The sequence below is a fragment of the Carcharhinus amblyrhynchos genome, chromosome 34 (assembly GCF_965287045.1).
Source record: "Carcharhinus amblyrhynchos chromosome 34, sCarAmb.v2.hapA, whole genome shotgun sequence".
Lineage (NCBI taxonomy): Eukaryota > Metazoa > Chordata > Chondrichthyes > Carcharhiniformes > Carcharhinidae > Carcharhinus > Carcharhinus amblyrhynchos.
This window is the reverse complement of record NC_137357.1, coordinates 19,793,493-19,818,809: the sequence shown is the minus strand read 5'-3', so window position 1 is coordinate 19,818,809 and position 25,317 is coordinate 19,793,493. Positions and strand designations below refer to the sequence as shown.

Below are 25,317 nucleotides of genomic sequence, written 5' to 3'. Positions count from 1 at the left end.
ACAGCTTGAAGACTTTCCCACAGTGGGAATGTTAAATGGCGAGGTCTTGGGGCCCACATTCCTGTCAGTCACTCTGACTCAATGCTGCTTTCCTTCCCCCATTGTACACACAAAGGCAGAACACTGTAGCTCGCCCCTCACTGACCTGGTTTTTTCCTGAAGGGAAGGCAGTAGTACTGTTACTGGACTGGTAATCCAGAGACACAGGGTAAAGCCCTGGGGACAAGGGTTCGAATCCCGCCTGGGGAAATCTGGAATTAAGAATCTACCGATGACCATGAAAGCATTGTGGAAAAACCCACCTGGTTCTCTAATGTCCTTTAGGGAGGGAAATCTGTCGTCCTGGCCTAGTTTGGCTTACAGTGTGAGTCCAGACCCCCCACAGCAATGTGGGTGACTCTTCAATGCCCTCAGGGATGGGCAGTAAGTGCCCACCCTGCCAGCGATGCCCACATTTGCTGCCTTCAGCCTCAGGCTGTTTCTCTGACCAATGCTTCCCAGGCAAATGTAGGACGAGATCATTTCACTCCCTAACCAGGGCAGCCAGGCCATAATTAAATTAACACCCTGGCAAATCATTCATCTGCTTCCCCTAGTGCAAGTAGCGCAGGTGTGTACGGCCAGCGGAGAACTTCAACAGATCTGGGGTCACAGGCTCAAGGTGAGGGGGCCAAGGTTCAACACAGATATCAGGGGGATGTATTTTACACAGAGGGTGGTGGGGGTCTGGGATGCACTGCCAAGCAGGGTGGTTGAGGTGGACACGCTGGGATTATTTAAGACTTATCTGGATAGCCACACCAACAGACTGGGAATGGAGGGGTACAAACGAATGGTCTGGTTGGAAGCATGAGCAGTGCAGGCTTGGAGGGCCGAAGGGCCTGCTCCTATGTTGTATTGTTCTTTGTTGACATTGCTTAATCACAGCTACATTCTTCATCTCCCATTTCTCCATTTCCAGAAGAAAAACGTCCTTCCGGAGTCCCAGAATTGTCCCAGATTGTTTAGTCTAAATAAAGGCCAGGATCTCCGAGGGGGAGATCTGCCTTTCTGACCCAGTCTGGTCTACATCTGGCTCTAAGAGCTCAGCATGGTGGGCTCTGAAAACAGCCGAGCTAGAGCTCAGTCCGAGGAAAAGTGAGGACAGGCAACGAATCTCATCGAGCAATGGCCAAATCCCACAAAAGATTCAGTCTAATCAAGCGCTCAGCATGTGGTCATCTCATTTTCTCCACAAGTGCCCAACCCTTTCTAACTAATGCCAAAATCAACATGAAGTCAGGTTTCACAAAGGCACAACCTCGTCCCCATCTCGGGAGCAATTATTTTTCGGAACTCTTGCACTCTATCCAGATAAAGGGTTTTAGCAACAGACAGCTGAAGGTGCTGAACGGCAGCAGCAAAGAATTCCAACGTTCTGCCCAAACAGGAGTCCTGGCTGTCTTTTGCACCAGTGTGCCATTGCGTGCCAGCCACTGGGGGCACCGACTTAGGAACTGACCCAACCACAACTTGCAAGGAGCCGTTGACATGAACTGTATCCCACAGTGGTTGGCACTGCTGCCTCACAGTCTGGAACAGAAAGTGCTATCTGTGATACTGACCACAAAAGCTCCAGTTACTGAAGGAAACCTACTGTCCTCTCGTTTGCCTGCCCAGTCAGTGACCCCAGACCTGGGTTCGATTCCTGGCTTGGGTCACTGTCTGGGTGGAGTCTGCACATTCTCCCCGTGTCTGCGTGAGTTTCCTCCCACATTCCCAAGATGTGGGAGTTAGGACGGATTGGCCGTGCTGAATTGCCCCTGAGCGTCAGAGGGCCTAGCTAGGGTAAACGTATGGGGTTACAGAGATAGGGTGGGGTTGTGGCCGGTGCAGACTCGATGGGCCGAATGGCCTCCTTCTGCACTGCAGGGATTCTGTGATTCAACCCAGCGTCTGACCCAACGCACCGCCCTCTGCCAGTTCTACCCACACCCGGGTCTGAATCAGGACTGACCTGTCCCGAGGAACAGGACGTTGTACTGACTGCCGTCTGCACTCTGTACCCGATCCACCACAATCTGCGTGTAGTTGACGTTCTTCTGGATCAGTAAAGGCCTGCGGCCCACAGGCTGCACCAGGTCGTCCATCAGTGGGTGCTTCTTGGCAAAGTTGAGGGTGTTGTCTGGCAGCTCCAGGGACGTGTTGTAGCCGTTCACTCTGTGGCTGTTTGTGATGCACTGGGAACGAGTCAAAAACAAAATCACGGTGAGGAACGAGAAGAGCATTTCTAGAAGCCACCCACCGTGTGTGTGTCAGCTTCAAACAACATTACCCCTGATGGTTCGACACAGGAAGGTCTGAACACATCAATCTCCAGCAAGATTGGGATTGTATATGACAATCTGGTGCCTCTTGCTGATTGGTGGCAGTGTGGCGGGGGGATGGGGAGGACTCACCGGCATTCCCAGTCCCGACTCCTGCCGCACACCAGCTGAATACCTTGAAATACTTCCCACAACACTTCAGAGGATCACTGCATCCCTACAGCGCAAAAGACGGCCATTTGGCCCATCCAGTCTTCCCTAACAACAATCCCACCCAGATCCAAGTCCCTATAACCCTGCACATTTACCCCCTAACACTCAGGGGCACAGCCAATCCACCCAACCCACACATCTTTGGACTGTGGGAGGAAACCCACGCAGACATGGGGAGAACGCGCTGACTCCACACAGGCAGTCACCCAAGGCCAGAATCGAACCTGGGTACCTGGCATCGTGAGGCAGCAGTGCTAACCTGCTGTGCCAACAAAGGGTTTCCTTGGGAATTTCTGAAACTTGAAGGGGTGAACTGATATGAGTTTTTTTTTTAGGATTTGGAAAGGAATTTGACAGAAAGATCTATCTTATGTTCAGTGAGGTAGTTACCAAGAGATCCTACACAGCACTGTGAAGAATCTTCTTCACCCGTAGAGTGAAGGGACCCCCGCACATCTCCCAGCCCCACAAGGGAAAATTTAGGATGAGAAGGAGACTGGAATATTAACATCTTGGAAGGAGCATGGTGGCGCAGTGGTTAGCACAGCTGCCTCACAGCACTCAGGACCTGGGTTCAATTCCAGCCTCAGGTCACTGCTTATGTGGAGATGCCGGTGTTGGACTGGGGTAAACACAACAAGAAGTCTCACAACACCAGTTCGAGTCCAACAGGTTTATTTGGTAGCACAAGCCACTAGATTTCAGACTCTGCTCCTTTAGGTATGTGGGAGTTCAGCAACACCGTCTTATTGTGTGTGGAGTCTCCCCATATCTGCATGTGTTTCCTCCGGATGCTCCGGTTTCCTCCCACAGTCCAAAGATGTGCAGGTTAGGTTGATTAGTGATGTTAAATTGACCCTCGTGTTGGGGGATTAGCAGGATAAATACATGGGGTGATGGGGATAGGGCCTGGGGTTGGATTGTGGTCAATGCAGACTCGATGGGCTGAATGGCCACCTTCTACACTGTAGGGACTCTGTGAAGATGTCGAAATGAGAACTTGTTGCCACTGAAAGGATCAGAACGAAGGTCTGTCCCCGGGAGAACTTACTGCTCCAGGCCGGGGACTTGGCACTTTGTCAGAATATCGGCCCCATTTCTGCGCCTGGTCCCGGTACTCCTTGTAGGGTCCCTCAAAGGCCCGCTGGATATCTTCAATCCTGTACTGGCAGACAGCAGACACGTCCACGTCAGCCCTGCGAGCAGACAGAAGGTACAGGCAAAGAGTTAGGCCGGGAACACAGCTTTCCCACTGATCCCCCAGTCAAGCTCCCACTTCCCATCGCAAACCTCCTAACACATCACTGGCTTGCACCAGCACTGTTCCACACTCGGCATTTGGCAAGCGGAGCTTCCAGATGGTTGTCCCATTTAGCAGAACTGCTTCAAGCTGTTTCATTCCTCCTCTGCCAGAGTTTGAAGTGATATGTTGGAGCTCATCTTTCTGACATCATTGCAAGAGAGGCAGCAAAACACACACACCAGCCACAAATCCATCTGTTAAAGCAGGTCGAACCCTGTGCTGTCCTGGGAGACGTTTACTCCAGACAGACTGGGCCTCATCCTTCCACATTCTCGCTCTGACGTGTGGGGAAAGCTTACAAACCTGCTCCTCATCGAGCAACCTGAGCTTTCAGCCTGCGAGGAATTACACCACTCGATCACACAACCCCAACAGCGCAGGAGGGAGGAGGCCATTTGACCCATCATGCCAAATGGTGTACAATTCACACCACGTCACAAAGTACAGCAAGAGACCCCTCCAGCCCACCGTATCCGTGCTGGTCATCCAGCACCTATTCCACTCCCACTTTCCAGCATCTGCTCTGTGGCCTTGCACACTGTGACTTTGCCAGCGTTCATTTAAATGTTTCTTGAATGTCGTGATGGTTCCCACCCTTTCAGGCAGTGAGTTCCAGATTCCCACCATCCTCTGAGCATAGAATCCCGACAGTGCAGGAGGTGGTCATCCAGCCCATCGAGTCTACACCGACCACAATCCCCATCACCCCGCATATTTACCCTGCTAATTCTCTGACACTGTGCTCAATTTAGCATGGCCAATCCACCCCCCCCCAACACATCTCACAGCTCAAATGCTCCATCCCACACAACCAACTGTAGGACGGATGTGACAGCACTACAGGGGATACTGAGGAGTTTCACTAAGGGGTGTTGCCTAGGACGGACTATCCGAGTAATAAGGAGAGACTGAATGGGTTAGATCGTGTTTTTTTTGCCCCAAGGAGAGAAGGCTGAGGAGCAGGACATGATTGAGATGCACAAGATGACGTACAGGTATGGGCAGGGTGAGTAGGGAAGTAGCTGTTCCCCTGGGTTGAGGGGTCAATCATGAGGAAATATAGTTTTGGAGTAAGGGGGAGGAGATTCAGAAGGGATTTCAGAAAATTCTTCTTCATTCAAGAAGATTGTGAGAATGTGGAATGCACGACCTGGAAAAGCTAGTCACGGCTGCAAACCTCAACCTTGGAAATATTTATCAATTTGATTTGATTTATTATTGTCACATATATTAACGCACAGTGAAAAGTATTATTTCTTGCGCAGTATACAGACAAAGCAGACTGTTCATAGAGAAGGAAAGGAGAGAGTGCAGATTGCGGTGTTATAGTCATAGCCAGGGTGCAAGGTCCATTCCAGAGTCTGACAGCAGCAGGGAAGAAGCTGTTCTTGAGTCGGTCGGTACGTGACCTCAGACTTGTGTATCTTTTTCCCGAAGGAAGATGGTGGGAGAGAGAATGTCCGGGGTGCGTGAAGGATGTTTGGATGAGCACTTGAAACATCATAACATTCAAGGATGTGGGACAAGTGCAGGAAAATGGAATTCCCACAACTTTAGTGGCGGATATTGTCGGTGCAGATTTGATGGGCCGAGGGGGAAAGGCTTTTCCTCAAATTCCCCCTCGACCTTCAGTCCAAGTGCAGAGGGAGCTTTATTCCTTCACACATCCACGGGACACCGGCCAAGCTCAGCACTCTGATCCTGCACATGTCGCGAGATGGCGGATTCTCCAGCCACAAACATCTGGAAACGTCGAGAGAAAGACTCCAGAGGGTGGGGGGGGAGGGGAGGAAAAAAAGATCCCCAACTGAGGTGGAAACTTGCACAAGTGTGAGTGTGACGCTGACAGCAGGCTGCATTGGGAAAAAACCTGGTCTGGATCCCAGCCCAGACTTTCAGGCGTTTATCAGCATTCCTGTCCACAGCTCAGATATCCTCACCACACCTCCAAATTTCAACTTCTGGAATCTTCACCGGGTCCCGAGTTCACACCTGGAGCTGTCAGATACGCCCACGTGAGTCATTTTTAAATGTTCGATTCACCTTCCGTCCTGCTCACCTCACCTGGGAAAAGCAGCCAGCATAATCAAGGACCCCACGCAACCCCGGACCTCCCACCTTGTTCCATCGGGGAAAAAAGATATAAAAGTCTGAGGTCATGTACCGACTGACTCGAGAACAGCTTCTTCCCTGCTGCCGTCAGGCTTCTGAATGGACCTTGCACCCTCGCTATGACTGTGACACTCCAATCTCCTTTCCTTCTCCCCAGTGTACTTTATGAAGGGTATGCTTTGTCGGTACAGTGCGCAACAAACAATAGTTATCACTGTCTCTCAATAGGTGTGACAATAATAAATCAAACTGAAACCCTTCACCTCCGTCACCTCACCCCTTTCCCCCACCACTGTCTTCAAGTTTCACTCCCACATTTGGAGCAAGTTAGATTTTAGTTTCAAAAAACAAAAGGGAATAAATTTGGCAACCCGTTGCCAATGAACAAGAGGACACTCTGCCCCAATCAGAGTCGCCTGGGATTGGAAAGTATTCCTGAGTCAGTAACGATCCCCAGGTCGCTGAACTCTCCCCCCCAGCCCCTGTCCCAAGGCAGTGTGAAAATCAGTGACTTATCCTTTCAAAGTCAGCATTCCTTGGGTTAAAAAGGGAGAGGGGAACGCACATTGGCGGGACGTGAAATCAGGCTGCTCTGTCTGTGGAGCTGATGTGTGTCAGTCCTGCCAAATCGGCAGGGAACACACTCCCTGCACCCAGCAGATGGTCTCATCGCTCACTCACTCACACCACCACCATCTACCCCCCCACCCCCCCAAACCAACCGCTCAGGCACAACCCACAGCCTCTCTCTCGTCTTCTCAGCATCTACATCTCATCAGAGCTGTGGCAATCCTCTGGGGGGACAATTAAAAAAGGGAAAGCTCGCTGAGGCAGCCTGCTCCCGTGCAATGCTGACTTCACAGCCTGGGTTACCCACCGTTTGTGCCTTCACGTACTGGCAGCAACAGCACTCCCGCCTGGATTATACCCGCTTCCTTGCCAACGGAGCAGAAGGTGAAACGTTTCTTCCCCCCCTCTCAGCGTCTCTTCATCACTCTCTCACACCTCGCTCCCCCCCCCACCCCTCCCCACCACCATTTTCCCCTGCTGTAGCTTTGCTGAGCTGTGGTTCCGCAGGCAATGGCAGCTCCCTCTGGCAACTCTGCTGCGGTGCCTCTCCTTCAAGTGGGCCAGGCTGCAGCGAGTGCTGGCAGACTGTTTGACTGCAGAGCGGCGTTCCCCTGCCTGACGGTCAGGGGCAGACTGGAGAGCGATCCCTGGGCCGATCCTGTCTCCCTCTGGTCTAACTCAGCAGCCAGTGTACAGTACCCCCCAAACTGCCCACTCTGTGTGTGTGTGTGTGTGTGTGTGTGTGTGTGTGTGTGTGTGTGTGTGTGTGTGTGTGTGTGTGTGTGTGTGTGTGTGTTGCCCCAGTTTTGGATGTGGATAACAACTGTTAACGTTGGATAAGTTTGCCATTGCTGCTGTTTCTTGCGCTGGATGGTCCATCTGGTTTCAGTGCTTTTTGCTGACTTTGGAACGGGGAGTGGAGTGGAGGGGAGGAGGGAGAGAACACAACTGCTGTTCTTCACGTATTCTACTGCTGAAGGGGTCAGAATTTCAACAATCGTAGCCACGTCAAGGGAGCGCGGGGCCGGGGGGGAGAGAACTACCAGCAACGTCTTTGTGGATGGCTGGCCTTCCAAGCAATACCGAGCACCCCCTCCTCTCCCCCCTCAAACGTAGGAACAAGACAATGACAGGAGGCAGCAAACCTTCACCCTCTGTTGGATTTTATATTGCTGGGGGTCTGCCCTCTGCTGTTGGTGTCTTGCTGCTTTCCCCGAGGAGGGTTGCACCTTCCCGTCAGGAGCAGACAGACAGGGTTCTGATCAGTGCCGGGTCGACAGTCAAACTGCTGACTGATTCCAGCGCTTTCCCAGAAAGTGCATCAGATCCCGATCGGGAAGCCTCCAGCCGTGCGCTCACTCTCCGCTTTCAGCGGATGGGATCCCCTACCCTCCCCCCTCCACCCCCACCCCATCATTCAGGTGCCTCAGTACAAACAGCACGTCCAAAGATGTGCGGGGTAGGTGGGTGGCCAGACTAAATTGTAAACCCCCCCCCCTCCCACAAGTGTCAGGGGGGGCTAGCTAGGGTAAATGCGTGGGGTTACAGAGATAGGGCCTGGATGGGATTCTGGTCTGTGCAGACTCAATGGGCCGAATGGCCTCCTTCTGCACTGTACGGGTTCTGTGGAGAGAAAGAGAGAGAGCTCAGGTAGCCAATGTTCTGGGTCTGGGTGACTCTTTGATAATGTGTGTCCTGTCAGGAGCAGGAGTTGGTGCCCCGGGGTTGGGGTGAGCTTGGGCAGCAATCAGGAATCAGGAAGCTGGGCTACGGGAGCTAAATCGTGACAGTCCAGCAGGCCACCACTTCAGATCAGGGTTCTTCATCCATTCACGGGACATGGGCGTCACTGGCTGTCCAGCCCTAATCGCCGTTGAAATGAGTGGCTAGCTGGGCCATTTCAGAGGGCAGGTGAGAGTCAACCTCATTGCTGTGGCTTGGGAGTCACATGTAGGCCAGGCCAGGTAAAGACGGCAGATTTCCTTCCCCAGATGGTTCTACGACAACGGAATCGATAGATTCTCAAGTCCAGATTTTTTTTTGGTTATTGAATTCTAATTCCACCATCTGCCGTGGCGGGATTCGAACCCGGGTCCCCAGAACAGACATTGGCGGAAATATTGTGCTGAGTGTCAGCCGGCAGCTGGATTTGGGGACCGCAAGAGTAGGAAAGAAATCGGGAGTGCTGGACTTACCACTGTGCCCGGAAGATCCCGAAGAACACGGTCTTGGTCCAGTTGCTATCGGTCAGTGTGTAAATGGTCTGAATCTTGTTGAAGTGAAGCTGTTGCTCGGGGATCGAGCATAACAAACGGGCCTTCAAGAAGGTTGTCCATTTTTTCTGAAGGGTTCGAGCCCCACCCATGTCACCCTGCCATTGGAGAGAACAAACTCACATTATTCCAGCACCTTCTGGAGCCCAGTTCCCATTAATGCATCTTCGAAACATGGCAGCCCATTCGGACATAATCGTGTCCCTCTCTCACCCTCCGCTCCACCCCACCCAACAAGAAAGCATCAAAAACCACCAAGGAGCTCTTCGCTCAAACAAATCTGTTTCCTTCCACGTCACAGCTGAGGACGGCACGGTGGCACAGTGATTAGCACCGCTGCCTCACAGCTCTAGGTTCAATACCCAGCTCAGGTCACTGTCTGTGTGCAGTCTGCACATTCTCCCCATGTCTGCATGGGTTTCCTCTGGGTGCTCCGGTTTCCTCCCACACTCCAAGGTCAGATGGCTTGGCCACGCTCAAGGATGTGTAGGTTGGGTGGATTCATCAAGGTGAAAGTGTGGGGTTACGGTAATAGTGCAAGGCGGTGATTCTGGGTAAGGTGGGCTTTCGGGGAGCTGGTCCAGAGTCAGGAGGCGGAATGTCCTCCTCCTGCACTGTCCGGGTTCTGTGGAAGTTGGTCAAGTCATGGACAGATCTCCATCCAGACAGTCCTATTAATACTGACAATTTTTATACATTTGTGTGAGATAGGGCATCGCTGGCCATGAGTATTTATTGCCCATCCCTACTGCCCTGGGAGAACAGTTGCTGTGATTCTGGACTCGCACGCATGCCAGGCCGGGTAAGGACAGCAGATTTCCTTCCCTGAAGGGGCATTACTGAACCAGATGGGTTTTTTCCGACAGCCGACAATGGTTTCATGGTCATCAGCAGATCCTTAAATCCAGATTTCTTTTGCTGGATTCAAATTGCACCATCTGCTGTGCCGGGATAAACCGGGTTCCCAGAAGACTAGCAGAGTTTCTGGATTAATAGTCTAGCGATAACACCACTGGGCCATCGCCTCCCCCATATCATCCCACGCCATACAACAAAAAGCATTGATAATTCCCAGGACTTGGGAACTTTATCAAACAAAATTCATTTCAATAATGGGCCACATATAAAAGATACTTGGACGTGTGACCAAGGGCAAAGTCACACTGGCTTGAGGGCCATCTTCAAAAGGAGGAAGCAAGTCTCAGAGCTCAGGGTTTGAACAGAAAGGCACAACCACCGACAGAGCAGCAACTACACTCAGTGATGCTGAAGACAGGAGAACTGGAGGAGGAGTGAGACGTGGCCTCAGTTTAACTACCTGGGCAAAAAGGCAGCACCCCAGGCAATGTGGCACTCCCTCAGCGCTGCACTCCAGCATTAGCATAGCTCGCTGGTAATGAGATTAGCCCTGGCTACGGGTTCAAATTTCTCAAACCAGTGACGAGAATGTTCGTGAGTGAACAAAGCTGGTCGCTGCGTGTCAGAGATTTATTTTAAACTCCTGACCTCTCCCAATCTCGCTGTCAGTTAGTGCGGAAAACAATTCAACTGGGAGTCGGATGCAGGCAATCCAAAAATGTCTTGGTCGGTGCCCTCAGCAGCTGTGCGGAGACCTTTGTGTGACAGTAATTGAATTGGAAATGAGGACTCTGGGGTCACAAGGCAGTGGTGTAAACTGGAATAACTTCCATCTCCCTCCCTTCAGAGAGAGAGAGAGAAACCCCTGCTAAAACTGGGCTTTGGATGACCATTGCATGGAAGCGGAGGAGATTTTATTGGGAAAGATTATACCAGGAAATGAAGTGATGGGGAGAGGCAGGGGGTGGGGTGGGGGGGGGGGGGGAGGGAGAAACGGAAAGCTTGCAACAGAGACCAGATGTGACAGAGCAAGAGGAAGGGGGATGGGTGGGGGGATGATAGTTCCAGCACAGACACGGAGATGAGACGCTGACAGACAGAATGTGAGGGCTGGGCCGCACTCAAACCAAGACAAAGGAAAAGCAACAGATCGCGCTGAAGAAAGGATGTTCTGCACATCAGGAGACTGAGAAACAAAGCAGGAAGATTGTAAACCTCCGCAATCCAAGGGAACAGAACAGCAGCAGCTGAAACAATGATGTGCTTCGAGCAATACATTCACCAAAACATCAATTACTCCAGAAGGGTCAAGGGGATGGGATCTTCTCGTGTGAGCCAAGCCACTGTGGGAAGGAAATTGTTCCTTCAGAGAGCTGGTACAGGCACGATGGACCGAATGGTTAGACACCTGGGCAGTGTAATGCCTCTGCAATGAGAAGCCCAGGGATAGAGGCTGAGGGACGTAAGCAGAAATCTGCTGTTGTCTCGGGAAACCAGGGACAAGGATTCAACAAAAACGCTGACTTCATTCAATGGCTTGAGATCTGTCAGAGAACTGGGTAAACATCTGAACAGGAGCAAGGGTGGCGGAGAGGGCAAGAAAGGGAAAGGACTTTCATGTGGCATCTTGCTTTACTCCATTCATTACTCTGTTTGTTCTAATGTCATAAACACAGGAACTCTTTTGCACACGGCAAGATCCCACAAACAACGACCAGATCATCTGCTCGTAATCAGACAAACAGAAAGTACGGCAGGTGCTGAAAATCTGAAATACAAACAAAGCGTCGGAAAAACTCAGTACATCTGGCTGCATCTGTGGAGAGAGAGAGGGAGAGGGAGAAAAAGAGAATTAGCATTAAGGTCCGGGGTCCAATGTCTCAGGGATTGATTTCGGGTCATGCCGTTGGGACTTGCGTGGCCATTTTGGAATGCTGACAGCTTACTGCTGGGTGCAAAACCAGATTTCCATTCATAGAATCGATGGAGGAATGGTGTTACTCGAGTGAATCGTCAGTGCACTGCTGGACTTACTGTCACAGAATCCCAGAAGGAGGCCATTCAGCCCATCGAGTCTACACCAATCACACTCGCACCCAGGCCCTATTCCTGTAACCCCACAGCATGGTCACACAACCTAACCCACACATCTTTGGGACTGTGGGAGAAATCCCGCATCGAATGTGCAGACTCCACACAGACAGTGGCCCGAGGCTGGAATTGAACCCGGGTCCCTGGCGCTGTGAGGTAGCAGTGCCAACCACTGTGCCACCCCTTTTCAGAGGTACAGGAATACAGGGTGGCCAGGGGTCAAGTGAGGAGATAAACAGGCTAAGCAAGGAGAAAGGGAGTGCAAGTGGAACACCCTGGGGATGATGTGAGCAAACTGGCCATATATACCAGGGTACATCGACACCCAGTGACAAGGAAAGCAGGATTTAGGGCAAGGATAACAGGACGTAAAGCAACAGCACATGTACACATACAAGTCCAGAGCTAGAACGTTGGTATAATACGTTCCAACGTGAATGTAAATGTCTGAAAACTACCAGGGTTTTTCCCCAAGATGTTGCTGGAGTGAGGAGACTTCTTGCAAGCTGTGCCCAGCATACCTTCTGATTCTCTTTTACTCTCCATCTGTGCGTCTAAAACTTCATTTGAACTCTTTCATCTTTCTCTACACCCTAGCTGTGACTATAACACTACATTCTGCACTCTCTCCTTCTCTATGAACGGTATGCTTTGTCTGTATAGCGCGCAAGAAACAATACTTTTCACTGTATACTAATACACGTGATAATAATAAATCAAATCAAAGGACTCACTCAAAAAAACGCAAGCATGGGAGTAAGAAGAAAACCAATGTTCAATGGCTGCACCGTAGTCATTTCCCCATCTCTCACCCAAGCGGCTGGATGGAGAAGATGGAGAAAGAGAACTGATTTCAGCAGTCCTCCAATCAGGGAGGGTGATTAAAAATCAGCCAGGGTACCCACTCCTCAATCACAAACATAGCATCAACTCAGAATGAGTCCTCAAGACTTGTCATGTCTCATGCCACTAACTGCATGCATCAAGTCACCCCTCAGTGTGCGCACGTTGTTGAGTTAAAGACCACCCTGGCTGGACTGGCCAGTTGTCCAAGTTTTGCTCACCTTACACACACGTGCAACCCTGGCCACCACCTGCTCTTTGTAGCAGTCATACTCCACAGCTCTCTCGCTGAAGAAGAAGTAGATTTTATCATCGTCCCCCGTCTTGCTGTTGGCACTTTCCTGGATGTACGCTGAACCAACAAAGTTTGGTTCTGGAATAAATGGACAAGAGTGAAGAGTTTGGTGGTTCCCGTTTCCCCTCATGTCATTCCACACGCCCAACAATTGTGATCGCCCATTACCCCCATCACAGCCCCAGGACAACCTCAGGGTGAATGAGGTTCAAACTTACTCTTCAGACATGTGAGTTTGCATGTTTTCATCAAGGACGTGTTCCAAGTGGACATTTCGGGCATGGAACAGAGCTCGCTTAGGGACACAGAATCCTGACAGTGCAGAATGAGGCCATTCAGTCCATCAAGCCTGCACCAACCACCATGTCACCCAGGCCCTATCTCCATAACCCCATGCATTTACCCTAGCTAGTCCCCCCAACACTAAGGGGCAATTTAGCACAGCTAATCTAACTAACCTGCGCGTCTTTGGAGTGTGGGAAAAACCAGAGGAAACCCATGCAGACACGGGCAGAATGTACAAACTCCACACAGACAGTGACCCAAGGCCGGGGATCGAACCCGGATCCCTGGCGCTGCGAGGCAGCTGTGCTAACCACTATGCCACCATGACATGAACAAACTTGGGTGGAATTCTGCCAATCATCTCATTTGGAGTGAGATCTCACGTGGAGTTGCCTCCACTTCGGAATAAAACAAGGAGCAAATCCACATGTTTGACGGAGGGGCCGGGTCTCACAGAGCAACAATGTGACAGAATGGACTGAGTAAGTAATTGCCACGGCCCAGTTGAGCTCAGACTATTCCCAGGCAGACAGCTCTGCTACTCCTCATGTCCACCCCCACTCCGAGGATACTGAGGACCAGGCCTTGATTGGCTGTGATGCTCAAAGAGATGAATTCCCCCTTTAACCCTGAAGGTCTTTTAACTTTGGGAAACATGGTTGGAACGTGGTTTCAATGATAAGGGGAGGCTGGATCGACTGGAAGTTTATTCCCCCCGTAGTGTAGGAGGACGAGGGGTAACCTTATCGAGGTTAATAAAATCACGAGGGGCATAGAAAAGATGACCAGCCGAGATCGTTTCCCCAAGGTGAGGTGATTCCGAAATGAGAGGGGAAAGGGACCTGAGGGGCAATATTTTCACACACAGCGTGGGGTGTGTATATGGAATGAGGAGCTGGTAGAATTACAACATTTAAAAAGACATTTGGATGGGAAAGATCGAGGGATACGGGCCAAACGCAGGCAAATAGGATGAGTTGAGTTGAGGAAACCTGGTCAGCAGGGATGAGTTGGGCCGAAGGGCCTGCTCCCCTGCTGTCTCTCTCGATGACTCGAACTCTGTACAGACCAGGAAAGGTCCCCAGTTCAATCTGTGGCCTGGCTCAAGTGTATCTACGTCACTGAGTCACAGAGGTTTACAGCCTGGAAACAGGCCCTTCGGCCCAACTTGTCCGTGCCACCCTTTTTATTAAACTCCAAAGGTGGTCCCAATTTCCTGCATTTGGCCCACGAGCGAATGGAAGACAGAGATAACAGCCTCAAACTCTTGCCTCTGAGCGCAAGCCAGTGACTGCAAAGTGCACATCATTACGGGGTGGGGTGAGGACGGGGGAGCGGGGTGTAGGAGCAGGTTTGTCTGTGAGGCACACACGGTTGAACAGCCTCCTGGCACATGCTTCCCAATGCTTATCTATAATGAATGGTGTTCTAAAGCACAAAGAGTACCGTTTACCTCTCACCAGTGCCCTTTCACTGGCTTAATTATATTTACTTGTGAGCTCTTTTCCCGTGACCTTTTTTCCAAATCCCACTGCACTCACTCTTGCCAGCCCCTCACCACTAGTTGTGGACAATCTCTTCACCCCCTCTTGCATTTTCATTTTAGCCCCTCTGGTGAGCGACCTTCCAACCGGTGAAACTCTGTCTCTCTCTCTCTCTCTCTCTCCATTTCCTCCCTTCCAAAGCCGTTGACAATTAGCTCCCCCACCCTCCCCGCTGGAAGGATAACAATCCCAGCCTCTCCAGTCTTTCCATGTAACCCGATCCCTGGAACCACTCGAGTAAATCTCTCCTGCACCTTTGCGTGCTCTTGTGAAGTGCTGTGCCCAGAGTCAGACTCCAGAGCTCCAGCTGGGAGCTCGCCAGCCACTTATAAATCACTGTGTTTTTGTACTCCGTCTCTGACTGGATAGAAATCCCAGGATCCTGCCTGCCTTCTGTTTAAGGATAAAATAGCCACGTCAACTTGTCTTGCCAAGGTTTCTGCTTGTGAATGCCCCAGACCACGCACCCTTGGGTGGGTTCTCAATGCTAGCACCCTGAGGGTGTCCTCCCGGAGGGTATAATCGCTCTCAGAGGCGGAGGGAAGAGGACAAAAAAATCAAATTAAATTGGCAGGGAAGCGGGGAGCCAATTCCTCCAAAGGCCAGGGTTCTGACTGTTTCCAATGTAGCCATTTGGCCCATCGGGTGGGTTACTGTCTGCCTCTTCACAAACCAACCCAGCTGTCACCGACAACCGTCACCCCCTCACCATCGAGGGCCAAGATGGCAACATCGCCTGCCAATCCAACTGCCCCCACCCCCCGCCTCTGCCCCGACAGCAGATCGTCCGCACAAACCACCAACTGCTGCCGAGGGTCTGGCTCCCCCCCGAACTGCCATCAGGCTTCACGTCCAAGCAGTGCAAATCAATCCGACTTTCCAATCACAGCAGCAGAATGGGTTTGGCCTTCCCACTGAGTCTCTGCAGCTCTCCTCCTGTTTCTGCACTGCTCAGGGTGGGGGAAAGGGACACTGATCTGACAGGGGTTTGGGTCCCTGTATCCCCGGGGGGAGGGGGGAGGTTTGAATCAAGTGCAGCCGCTACACTATTAACAGCCATTCCCCGCTTCAATCCACACAGGCAGATTGGAAAGGCTTTGGGAGCACTGAATGGAGCAGAAGAGGAATGAGTTAAAACCAAGTGCTCCCTGCTGACATGACACAACGGGACCAATACAGCGGATGTGACTGAAGAGAAGGCAACAAGCTTTCCCAGAACAATGCACGGGCCAATGTTACAAACTTTCCACTCATCCATGACTTGACAATTCTGCTGTTTCAAAAAGTTATCTGAAACGTTCGCAACAAACATGAGCTCTTATCAGCATCGGTCAAGGGAGCTTAACTCCATATCTCAAACCCCGTGCTGTCCCTGTCCTGGGAGTGTTTGATGGGGGGACAGTGTAGAGGGAGCTTTACTCTGTATCTAACCCCGTGCTGTACCTATCCTGGGAGCGTTTGATGGGGGGACAGTGTAGAGGGAGCTTTACTCTGTATCTAACCCCGTGCTGTACCTGTCCTGGGAGTGTTTGATGGGGGGACAGTGTAGAGGGAGCTTTACTCTGTATCTAACCCCGTGCTGTACCTGTCCTGGGAGTGTTTGATGGGGGGGACAGTGTAGAGAGAGCTTTACTCTGTATCTAACCCCGTGCTGTACCTGTCCTGGGAGTGTTTGCTGGGGGACAGTGTAGAGGGAGCTTTACTCTGTATCTAACCCTGTGCTGTCCCTGTCCTGGGAGTGTTTGATGGGGGGGGACAGTGTAGAGGGAGCTTTACTCTGTATCTAACGCTGTGCTGTACCTGTCCTGGGAGTGTTTGATGGGGTAAACGGAGTAAGAAGTCTCACAACACCAGGTTGAAGTCCAACAGGTTTATCTGATAGTAATGGCCACAAGTTTTCAGGGTTTGCCCCTTTGTCAGGTGACTGGGAGTTCTGATCACAGAGTATATGGTCTCTTTGCGATCAGAATTCCCACTCACCTGACAAAGGGGCAAACCCCAAACACTTGTGGCGATTACTACCAAATAAACCTGTTGGACTTCAACCTGTTGTGAGGCTTCTTACTCCGTTTACCCCAGTCCAACGCTGACATCTCCACATCAGCATGGAGAAAATGTCACTCTATCTGACCTGATGCAAATCTTCATTCCTCAAGTTGATCACGTAGGGAAGGCAGTTAAAGGACCTTACCATTGAGCCAGGAAGCGAGATATTCTGTCTTCATCGAGTAGTGATGCCCCAAGTTCCGCAGGATAACCGGTTCTGTGCCAAGGAAGTTGTTCAGAGTTGCAGAATATAATTCCCCATCTGAAAAGAGAGAGAGAGAGCGGAGGATCATCACCCATCCGAGTTCTGCTTCAGTTGGCCAATAAAACATGTCTATTACAAAGAGACCAGGCCATGTGCCACATACACTGCCAACCTTCTGAAGGCATAGTAAGAAGTCTCCCAACACCAGGTTCGAGTCTTATGTTCTTATTGGGAGGCATGTCTTATGAGGATAGATTGAGGGAGCTAGGTCTCTTCTCCCTGGAGAGACAAAGGTTGAGAGGCGACCTGATAGAGGTTTATAAGATGTTGAGAGGTATAGATAGGGTGGATTCTCGGGGGCTATTTCCCAGGTCGTTACGAGAGGTTTTAAGGTGCTGGGGAGTAGGTACAGAGGAGACGTCAGGGGTAAGTTCTTCACTCAGAGGGTGGTGAGTGAGTGGAATCGGCTGCCGTCGGTGGTGGTAGAGGCGAACTCACTGGGGTCTTTTAAGAGACTTCTGGATGAGCACAAGGGATTTAATGGGATTGAGATTTATAGAGTCATCCTCTGCCTGTTGAAGTGGTGGAGGCTGCCTCGCTAAATATATTTAAGACGCGAGTAGATAGGTTTTTGGTAGACAAGGGGATTAAGGGTTATGGGGAGAAAGCGGGAAAGTGGAACTGATCCACTTCAGATCAGCCATGATCTTATTGAATGGCGGGGCAGGCTCGAAGGGCTAGATGGCCTACTCCTGCTCCTATTTCTTATGTTCTTCTGAGTCCAACAGGTTTATTTGATAGTAATCACCACAAGCTTTCGGAAACAGTGTCCCTTCCTCAGGTGTATGGAACGTTCCACTCATCTATGAGCTTTCCATATACCTGAGGAAGGGACACTGTTTCCAAAAGCTTGTGGCGATTACTATCAAAGAAACCTGTTGGACTCGAACCTGGTGTTGTCAGACTTCTTACTGTGTTTACCCCAGTCCAACACCGGCATCTCCACATCATGACAACCTTCTGAAGGCTCAGACGACAACAAGAAACCCGGCAGTTTCTCTCAGTAACGACAGGGAGAAGGTTAAATAGGAAAAGCAGTGCCTCAAGGGGAGGTGGAATGGGGGGAAGGGGAGACAATTCACCTTCCTGTTCAACACCCACTATCACCGCCCAGTCACTAATTCATTCTCAAACTGGTCTTGGGGTTGCTTTATGGTGGACGGTTCAATTCAGTTTCGACCCAAAAGCAATGCCCAGGCCCGATTCCCCTTCGTGTTAATGTTCACACAGTGATGTGGAAAGGAGGGGAGGGAGCTGCTTTCTTTCAAGTTCATCTCTCTCCGCCTTCAGGATGTTGACGTGGACATGGGCCCACAGAATTCCTGGATGGAATGGCCCGAGCAGCCTCTGTCCAACCTGTGCTTCACCTGTCCTGACAACCCATTTACTTCCCATTCTCCAAATCAACATAGAAATCATAGATACCCTACAGTACCCTTCGGCCCATCGAGCCTGCACTGACCACAATCCCACCCAGGGCCTATTCCCACAACCCAACATATTTACCGCTAATCCCTCGAACCTATGCATCTTAGGACACGAAGGGGCAACTTTTAGCATGGCCAATCAACCTAACCCACACATTTTCGGACTGCGGGAGGAAATCGGAGCACCCGGAGGAAACCCAGGCAGACAATGTGCAAACTCCACACAGACAGTGACCCGAGCCGGGTCCCTGGAGCGGTGAAGCAGCAGTGCTAACCACTGTGCTGCCCAAATCTCTCCATATCAAGCACACTATTGCTGGCACTGCATGTTTCTGCTGTTCCCTTCCCCCCCCCCACCTCCATCTCGATCCTTTACACAGCTCCCCTCCTGCCAATCTGAGTTCCTTCGCTGCCCATCTGTCGCTATTTTCTGAGCCAACGTCAACATGTCGGGTCTCGATGGTGTTCCGTTTTATTCCCGCAGGAACAGCCTTTTGAAAAGCCTCTTGTTCCGGCTGACTCCCCATTTCAGAACCAGTGACAAATCCCACATGGATCCGGGATTCCAGATCACTTACCTAGATGAAGAAAAGATTTAAGCATTGGCCCCAGTGTGCCTCCTCCATTAGTCTGATCTCTCTCTCTCTTTCTCATGATAACTCCAGTTTCTATTCTACATATTCCCATGGCATTCAATTTTATTATTCCAATTTTTTTTTAAAAAAGCAAGACTCATTTCGTTGACATGTACTTCCTAACAAGGGCAGTCAGGACTGGGAATCCCAACTGATTTATTTTCTCTCTTTTCCCACACTCTTCCTATCCCGAGGAACCGCCACTGTCAAGCGGGGGTCAGCCGAGTCCCACTGGGGACTGCGTACACGGCGGCAGGGTTGGATCAAGGGTGCGCACTAATCGACAGCTGGGCAGCCCGCCAACCTACAGCAAATTTGGAGGCTGAGTGCGACAGGAGGTCACTCTTCCCATCCAGCCTGTGCCAGCGATCGGGGGGGGGGGGGTCGGGCCTCACCCCCCCCCGGCCCCCCCACAGCGAACTCCCCGTGGAGTCTTCCTGCCCAGCAGCTGAAGGGGAGAGAGTGCGTACTGGAGAGTAAAAGACAGAACCACCAGGAGTCAGCAACTTCAAACCAGGAGCAGAAAATGACCTGAGGGAGGGGGCAGGGAGGAGAAGGAGCTTTCAAATCATAACAAAGTTTGATGTTATTGCGAGGTCACTCACGCGAGGTTTACACAGCACTCCAGCACTTCTATTCCATCTCTAATTATTGTATCATATTGCCACTTCCTGTTACGCGTTTCCATGCAAACATTATTTACTGGAAAACTAACTCGCTCCCACGTTAATCAGACCGGCCTTGCGCTTTTTGGGAAGTACACAACTAACTCCCCAGGAGTTTGTGGGATAAAGGGGTGTTGGGGGGACAGACAGAGACAGAGAGAGAGATAGTGAGTTGTGAGGGAGAGGAATGCTGGCTCCGAGGCAGATGAGAAGTCTGCTGACAGTGGTATTTCAGTTGGCACGCTGCGTGTGTTTGGATGGTTTATAGGCAGCCGGAGGTCAGGGGACGAGGGGGCAGCACAGTGTTTGGAAAGCACGCTCAATGTTTGCACAGATCAGTTTACTCTAGTAATCAAGGGGAAAAGGAACTTGCAGACAGGATAACTGGTACATAAACACGTCTGCCTAGCTTGTCCAAACTATTCCCTGCCCTGTTTTGGTAAAGGAACTCGGCAGTGACCCCAATGCAGGCCATTCTCTCAGATACTGGCCCACTTCACTCCCGGTCCTCAAGCCCGCGCTGAAGGCACTGGCTCGCCCTGGCTGACAGGTTTCCTGGGGAGGGCCAGAGATGGAAAGCTGGTGGTCTGCAGGAGGCGGCGCAGCGAAGCCCAGTCCTACCACCATCCCATAGTGGCTAGCAGGAGCCGATGGGTGAAGTTCATACCGGAGGGAACCGGGGCACGTGGAGGCGAACCACATCGACCCAGGCTTCCAGCCTTGGCCACCGCATCCCATCCCGCACCTCAACATACCCAAGGGGAGGAAGTGAGTGACCCTGGTCTGCAAGGCTCAGTATCTCAGAGGGTGCTGCCAAAATCCAGGCGACAAACTAAAGTACTGAGGTCCAAGTTTCTTTATTAGTGTCACAAGTCAGCTTACATTAACATGACAATGAAACTGCTGTGAAAATCCCCTCGTGGCCACACTCTGGCGCCTGTTTGGGCACAGTGAGGGAGAATTTAGCACGGCCAATGCACCCTAACCAGCACGTCTTTCACAGTGTGGGAGGAAACCCAGGATGTGGAGATGCCGGCATTGGACAGGGATAAACACAATAAGAAATCTCACAACACCAGGTTTATTTGGCAGGAAAAGCTTTCAGAGTGTCACTCCATTGGGTGAGCGATGACTTGTGTTCACAAACAGGGCATAAATAGACACAAACTCAATTTACAAGATAATGATTGGAATGCGAGTCTTTACAGGTAATTAAGTCTTAAAGACTTGCAAAATCTCACTAACTGTCCTGGATGGAGACAATTGACACCTCTTTAACCTGTGCTTAACCCCCTCTCCATTCACATTGTCTGTACCTGTAAAGACTCGCAATTCCGACCACGAGATTGTGTCTGTATATGACTTGTTTGTCAACACAAGTCCTCACTCACCTGGTGATGAGACTCCGAAAGCTTGGACTGCCAAATAAACCTGTCGGAGGAAACCCACGCAGACACGGGGAGAATGTGCAAACTCAACAGACAACCACCCAAGCTGGGAATGGAACCGTGGTGCTGAGAGGCAGCCGTGCTCAGCACTGTGCCACCCCAGCTGGAAGTAAACGGGAGAGGCAGCAGAAGCTTTCTGCTTCATTTCGATGTGAACTTGTTCCATCGTCCAGTTTACCAAGGGGCTCAGTGACTGGCACAATCACACCGCGGTCACTTGCAACCTCACCGAAGCCGCAGTGTACATAAGAACATAAGAAATAGGAGCAGGAGTAGGCCATCTAGCCCTTCGAGCCTGCCCCGCCATTCAATAAGATCATGGCTGATCTGTCGTAGCTCAGTTCCACTTTCCCGCCCTCTCCCCATAACCCTTAATCCCCTCTCTTATCAAAAACCCATCAACCCGCTTCTTAAAAATATTTAGCGAGGCAGCCTCCACCACTTCAACGGGCAGAGAATTCCAGAGATTCACCACCCTTTGAGTGAAGAAGTTCCTCCTCAACTCCGTTCTAAACCGCCCCCCCTTTATCTTGAGGCTGTGCCCCCTAGTCCTACTGTCTTTTTTGAGCGGGAAGAGTCTCTCCACCTCTATCCTATCCATCCCATTCATCATCTTATACGTCTCAATGAGATCTCCCCTCATTCTTCTAAACTCTAACGAGTGTAGTTAGCGCCACACCCAGGCTTCAGCATTCAAAACCTGTTGCCTTCAGGTGCACAGAGCTGGGCTGGTCTTTTTATTTAAACATCAGAAAGCAGAGAGCAACAGTTAGAATCCCCCCCTTCTCCACTCCAGCACGTCCAACGACACAGCTCCAGAAAACACATCCTGCAACCCAGGGCCCCGGGATACTCACCCACAATGAGACCAGTGTGACTTTTGGCAGGGTCATAGGGGCATTTGCCTTTCCCATCCTCCATGGCTGCTTTGTTTAAAGTAAAATTTCGCACCTCCTGTAAAATGAGGAACAAAATGATGTAATCCCCACTGAAGGCACTGCATTTTCTTTATTCATTCATGGGCATCGCTGGCTGGGCCACCATTTACTGCCCTGAGAGGGTAGTTGTGAGTCAACCATGTCGCTGTGGCTCTGGAGTCACATGTAGGCCAGACCTGGTAAGGATGGCGGATCTCCTTCCCTCAAGGACATGAGTGAACCAGATGGTTCTTTCAGACAATTGACTTCGGTTTCACGGCCATCCGTACATTCTTAATTCCAGATTTTTTTTTTGTTGAATTCAAATTCTACCAGTTACCGTGGCAGGATTTGAACCCGGGTCCCCTGGACATTCACTGAGTTTCTGGATTAACAGTCTAGCGATAATATCACTGGGTCATCGCCTCCCCCTAAAGGTGCAGGTAAAACACACGAGAGCACTGACTGGGAGAAAGCACCACGAATTCAAGCAGAGTCTGAACCCGAGATGAAAACCTCACCTGACAAGCACCTTTCGAATGGAATCATAGAATCCCTATAGTGCAGGAGGCCATTCGGCCCATCGAGCCAACACCAACAACAATCCCACCCAGATCCTATCGCCACCACCCCACACATTCAACCTGCTCATCCCATTACACTAAGGAGCAATTTAGCATGTCTTTGGAGTATGGGAGGAACCCGGAGCACCCGGAGGAAACCCACACAGACACGGGGAGAACATGTCAATTCTCAGGTTCAGACATCATCCACCTCTTGTCTGGTGACATTTTTCCATCTTCCAAACTTCATCAGAATCATCCGGGAGCTCACACTTCCCATGGAATCCGCCAACCAATCATACCCCAGAATGCATAGACTTTGCCTCCTCGCACCCACCCTGTGGCTGGTTAACTCATCTCTCCATTCCCCGCTGCAGGTGGGACATACTTACGCACGTGTACACACACACACACACACACACACACACACACACACACACACACACACACACACACACACACACACCACTCCTCCCCTCCAAAATCCACCCACAGCAGGCACATTGAACCAAGCAAAAGGATACAGGACATCAGGAAGGGAGAGCTGGCCAATTCTCCAGAGTGTCTCCACATTACTGTTCAAACTCTGTGCAGACTAGGAAGGTTAGAGTGACAGGGGCACTGGTATTCCACGCCTCACCCACAATAATCCCAGGTTTCCAAATGAAAATCCAGTCCTCATTCACATGGCTCCTTCTATGACCAAATCACAGAATCCCTACACAGTGCTGAAGGAGGCCATTTGGCCCAACTCATTTGCACCAACTCTTACCCAGGCCCGAACCGAATAACCTCACCCCCATAACCGCATGCATTTTACCCCACTAATCCCCCTAGCCTGTATATATCTTGGAATATTCAGGGGCAATTTAGCAAGACCATTCCACTAATCCGCACGTTGCTGGAATGTGGGAGGAAACCCACGCAGACATGGGGAGAAGGTGCAACCCCCGCACAGACAGACAGACAGTCACCCGAGGCTAGAATTGAACTCAGTCACTGGCGCTGAGCGGTAGCAGTGCTAACGACTGTGCTGCCCTGCACCTCATTACAGACAAGAAAGTACTTCCCACCCACAGGATGGCCATGTGATAACCTGTTTTGTGTTGTTTGAGGGACAATTATCAGCCAGGACTCCAATACTGCTCCTCTTCCCACTGAGGGGAAGGATATTTTGCACATCCATTATCAAGGGGGAAGGGAGGTGGGGGGGTGGCGTTCTCTGCTAAACATCCCAAAGCTAGTGCAGCATTCCCACACGTCCTGAGGCGGAAGAAGCTAAGATGGAGGACACTGGGAGGTCACACCCTCACGGTGCAGCAGGAACTTACAATATAGGTGCACCTGGGCTGGAAAGCGTACGTCCCACAGATGTACAGGTGAGTGCTGTTGAAGTTCTGCAGGAAACGAATGTAATTGAAGCAGTCAGTCTGTGGGGAGAGAGCAAACAAACAACTTGTCCGTCAATCATTCACAAAGCCACCGGCACCATTCAGGCACAGGCTGACCGATAGCACAAAGCTGGCCATGTGCCAAATCCATACTGCCAACTGCCCGCTGCACAGAGGGTGCACGGGCCACACGGGTGGGCTCGGAATAACTCATCTCAACACAGCGCAGGAATTTCACCATCTAATTCATCACTCCTGAATTACTATCCAGTCACTCAACAACAACTTGCATTTCTGTGGCACCTTTAACATACTGAAACGACCCATGGCTGTGCAATCTCATTTGCTTCAGAAGATAACAGGAGAAGGTGACCAGTACAGGGATGTTTTGCTGCAATTGTACAGGGCGTTGGTGAGGCCACACCTGGAGTATTGTGTGCAGTTTTGGTGTCCTTATCTGAGGAAGGGTGTCCTTGCTATAGAGGGAGTACAGCGAAGGTTTTCCAGGCTGATTCCTGGGATAGCAGCTCTGTCATAGGAGGACAGACTGAGTTGGTTGGGATTACATTCACTGGAGTTTGGAAGAGTGAGAGGGGATCACATACAAACTTATAAAATTCTAACAGGGTTAGACAGGGTAGATTCAGAAAGAATGTTCCTGATGGTGGGGGAGTCCAGAACTCGGGTTCATTGTTTGGGGATAAGGGGATAAAGCCTTTTCGAACTGAGCTGAGGAGAAATTTCTTCACCCAGAGGGTGGTAAACGTGTGGAATTCACCACCACAGAATCGAGTTGAGGCCAAAACCTCATCTGATTTCAAAAAGAAATTAGATCTAGTTCTTGGGGTTAAAAGGGATCAAGGGATACGGGTGGGGAAAAGGGGAATCAAGATATTGAATTTGACAATCAGCCACGATCAAAATGAATGGTGGAGCAGGCTCAAAGGGCCAAATGGCCTACTCCTACTGTCTATAAACTCAGACAGAGGTTGGTTTAAAGCCGTACTGTGGTAGAGAGGCAGGGATGTCTCACCACAAGCCAGCAGGAAGGGAAGGCTTTTACTGGGCTGAATAATCAAAGGGAGGGTGGGGGGGGGGGGATAGGAAGACAAGAACATTGGGACGGAGGGTGAGGATTGTTTGTGGATCAGCCAAGCCCAGGCAGTCTAATCCCGGTTGCGTGCAGCAACAATGAGCCTCAGTTCAGAGAACAATGTCCACCATGTCATCGTGCGTGGCAGTGTGGCTTTGCTCCAGGCTGAACAAG

General features: G+C 50.9%; 1 protein-coding gene across 2 annotated transcripts in view; it reads right to left on the bottom strand.

Annotated features, from left to right (window-relative positions):
* sema4c (sema domain, immunoglobulin domain (Ig), transmembrane domain (TM) and short cytoplasmic domain, (semaphorin) 4C) overlaps positions 1 to 25,317 on the bottom strand; it is a 102,149-nt gene that overhangs the window by 10,370 nt on the left and 66,462 nt on the right. For both annotated transcript variants that reach the window (XM_080216823.1, XM_080216824.1), the window contains exons 5-11: positions 23,991 to 24,089; positions 22,037 to 22,133; positions 16,885 to 17,001; positions 12,791 to 12,942; positions 8,700 to 8,875; positions 3,571 to 3,715; positions 1,997 to 2,219 (exon numbers count right to left, since the gene is read on the bottom strand). In XM_080216823.1, coding sequence (XP_080072949.1) covers positions 1,997 to 2,219; positions 3,571 to 3,715; positions 8,700 to 8,875; positions 12,791 to 12,942; positions 16,885 to 17,001; positions 22,037 to 22,133; positions 23,991 to 24,089 — 1,009 coding nt within the window. The remainder of the gene's footprint in view (positions 1 to 1,996; positions 2,220 to 3,570; positions 3,716 to 8,699; positions 8,876 to 12,790; positions 12,943 to 16,884; positions 17,002 to 22,036; positions 22,134 to 23,990; positions 24,090 to 25,317) is intronic.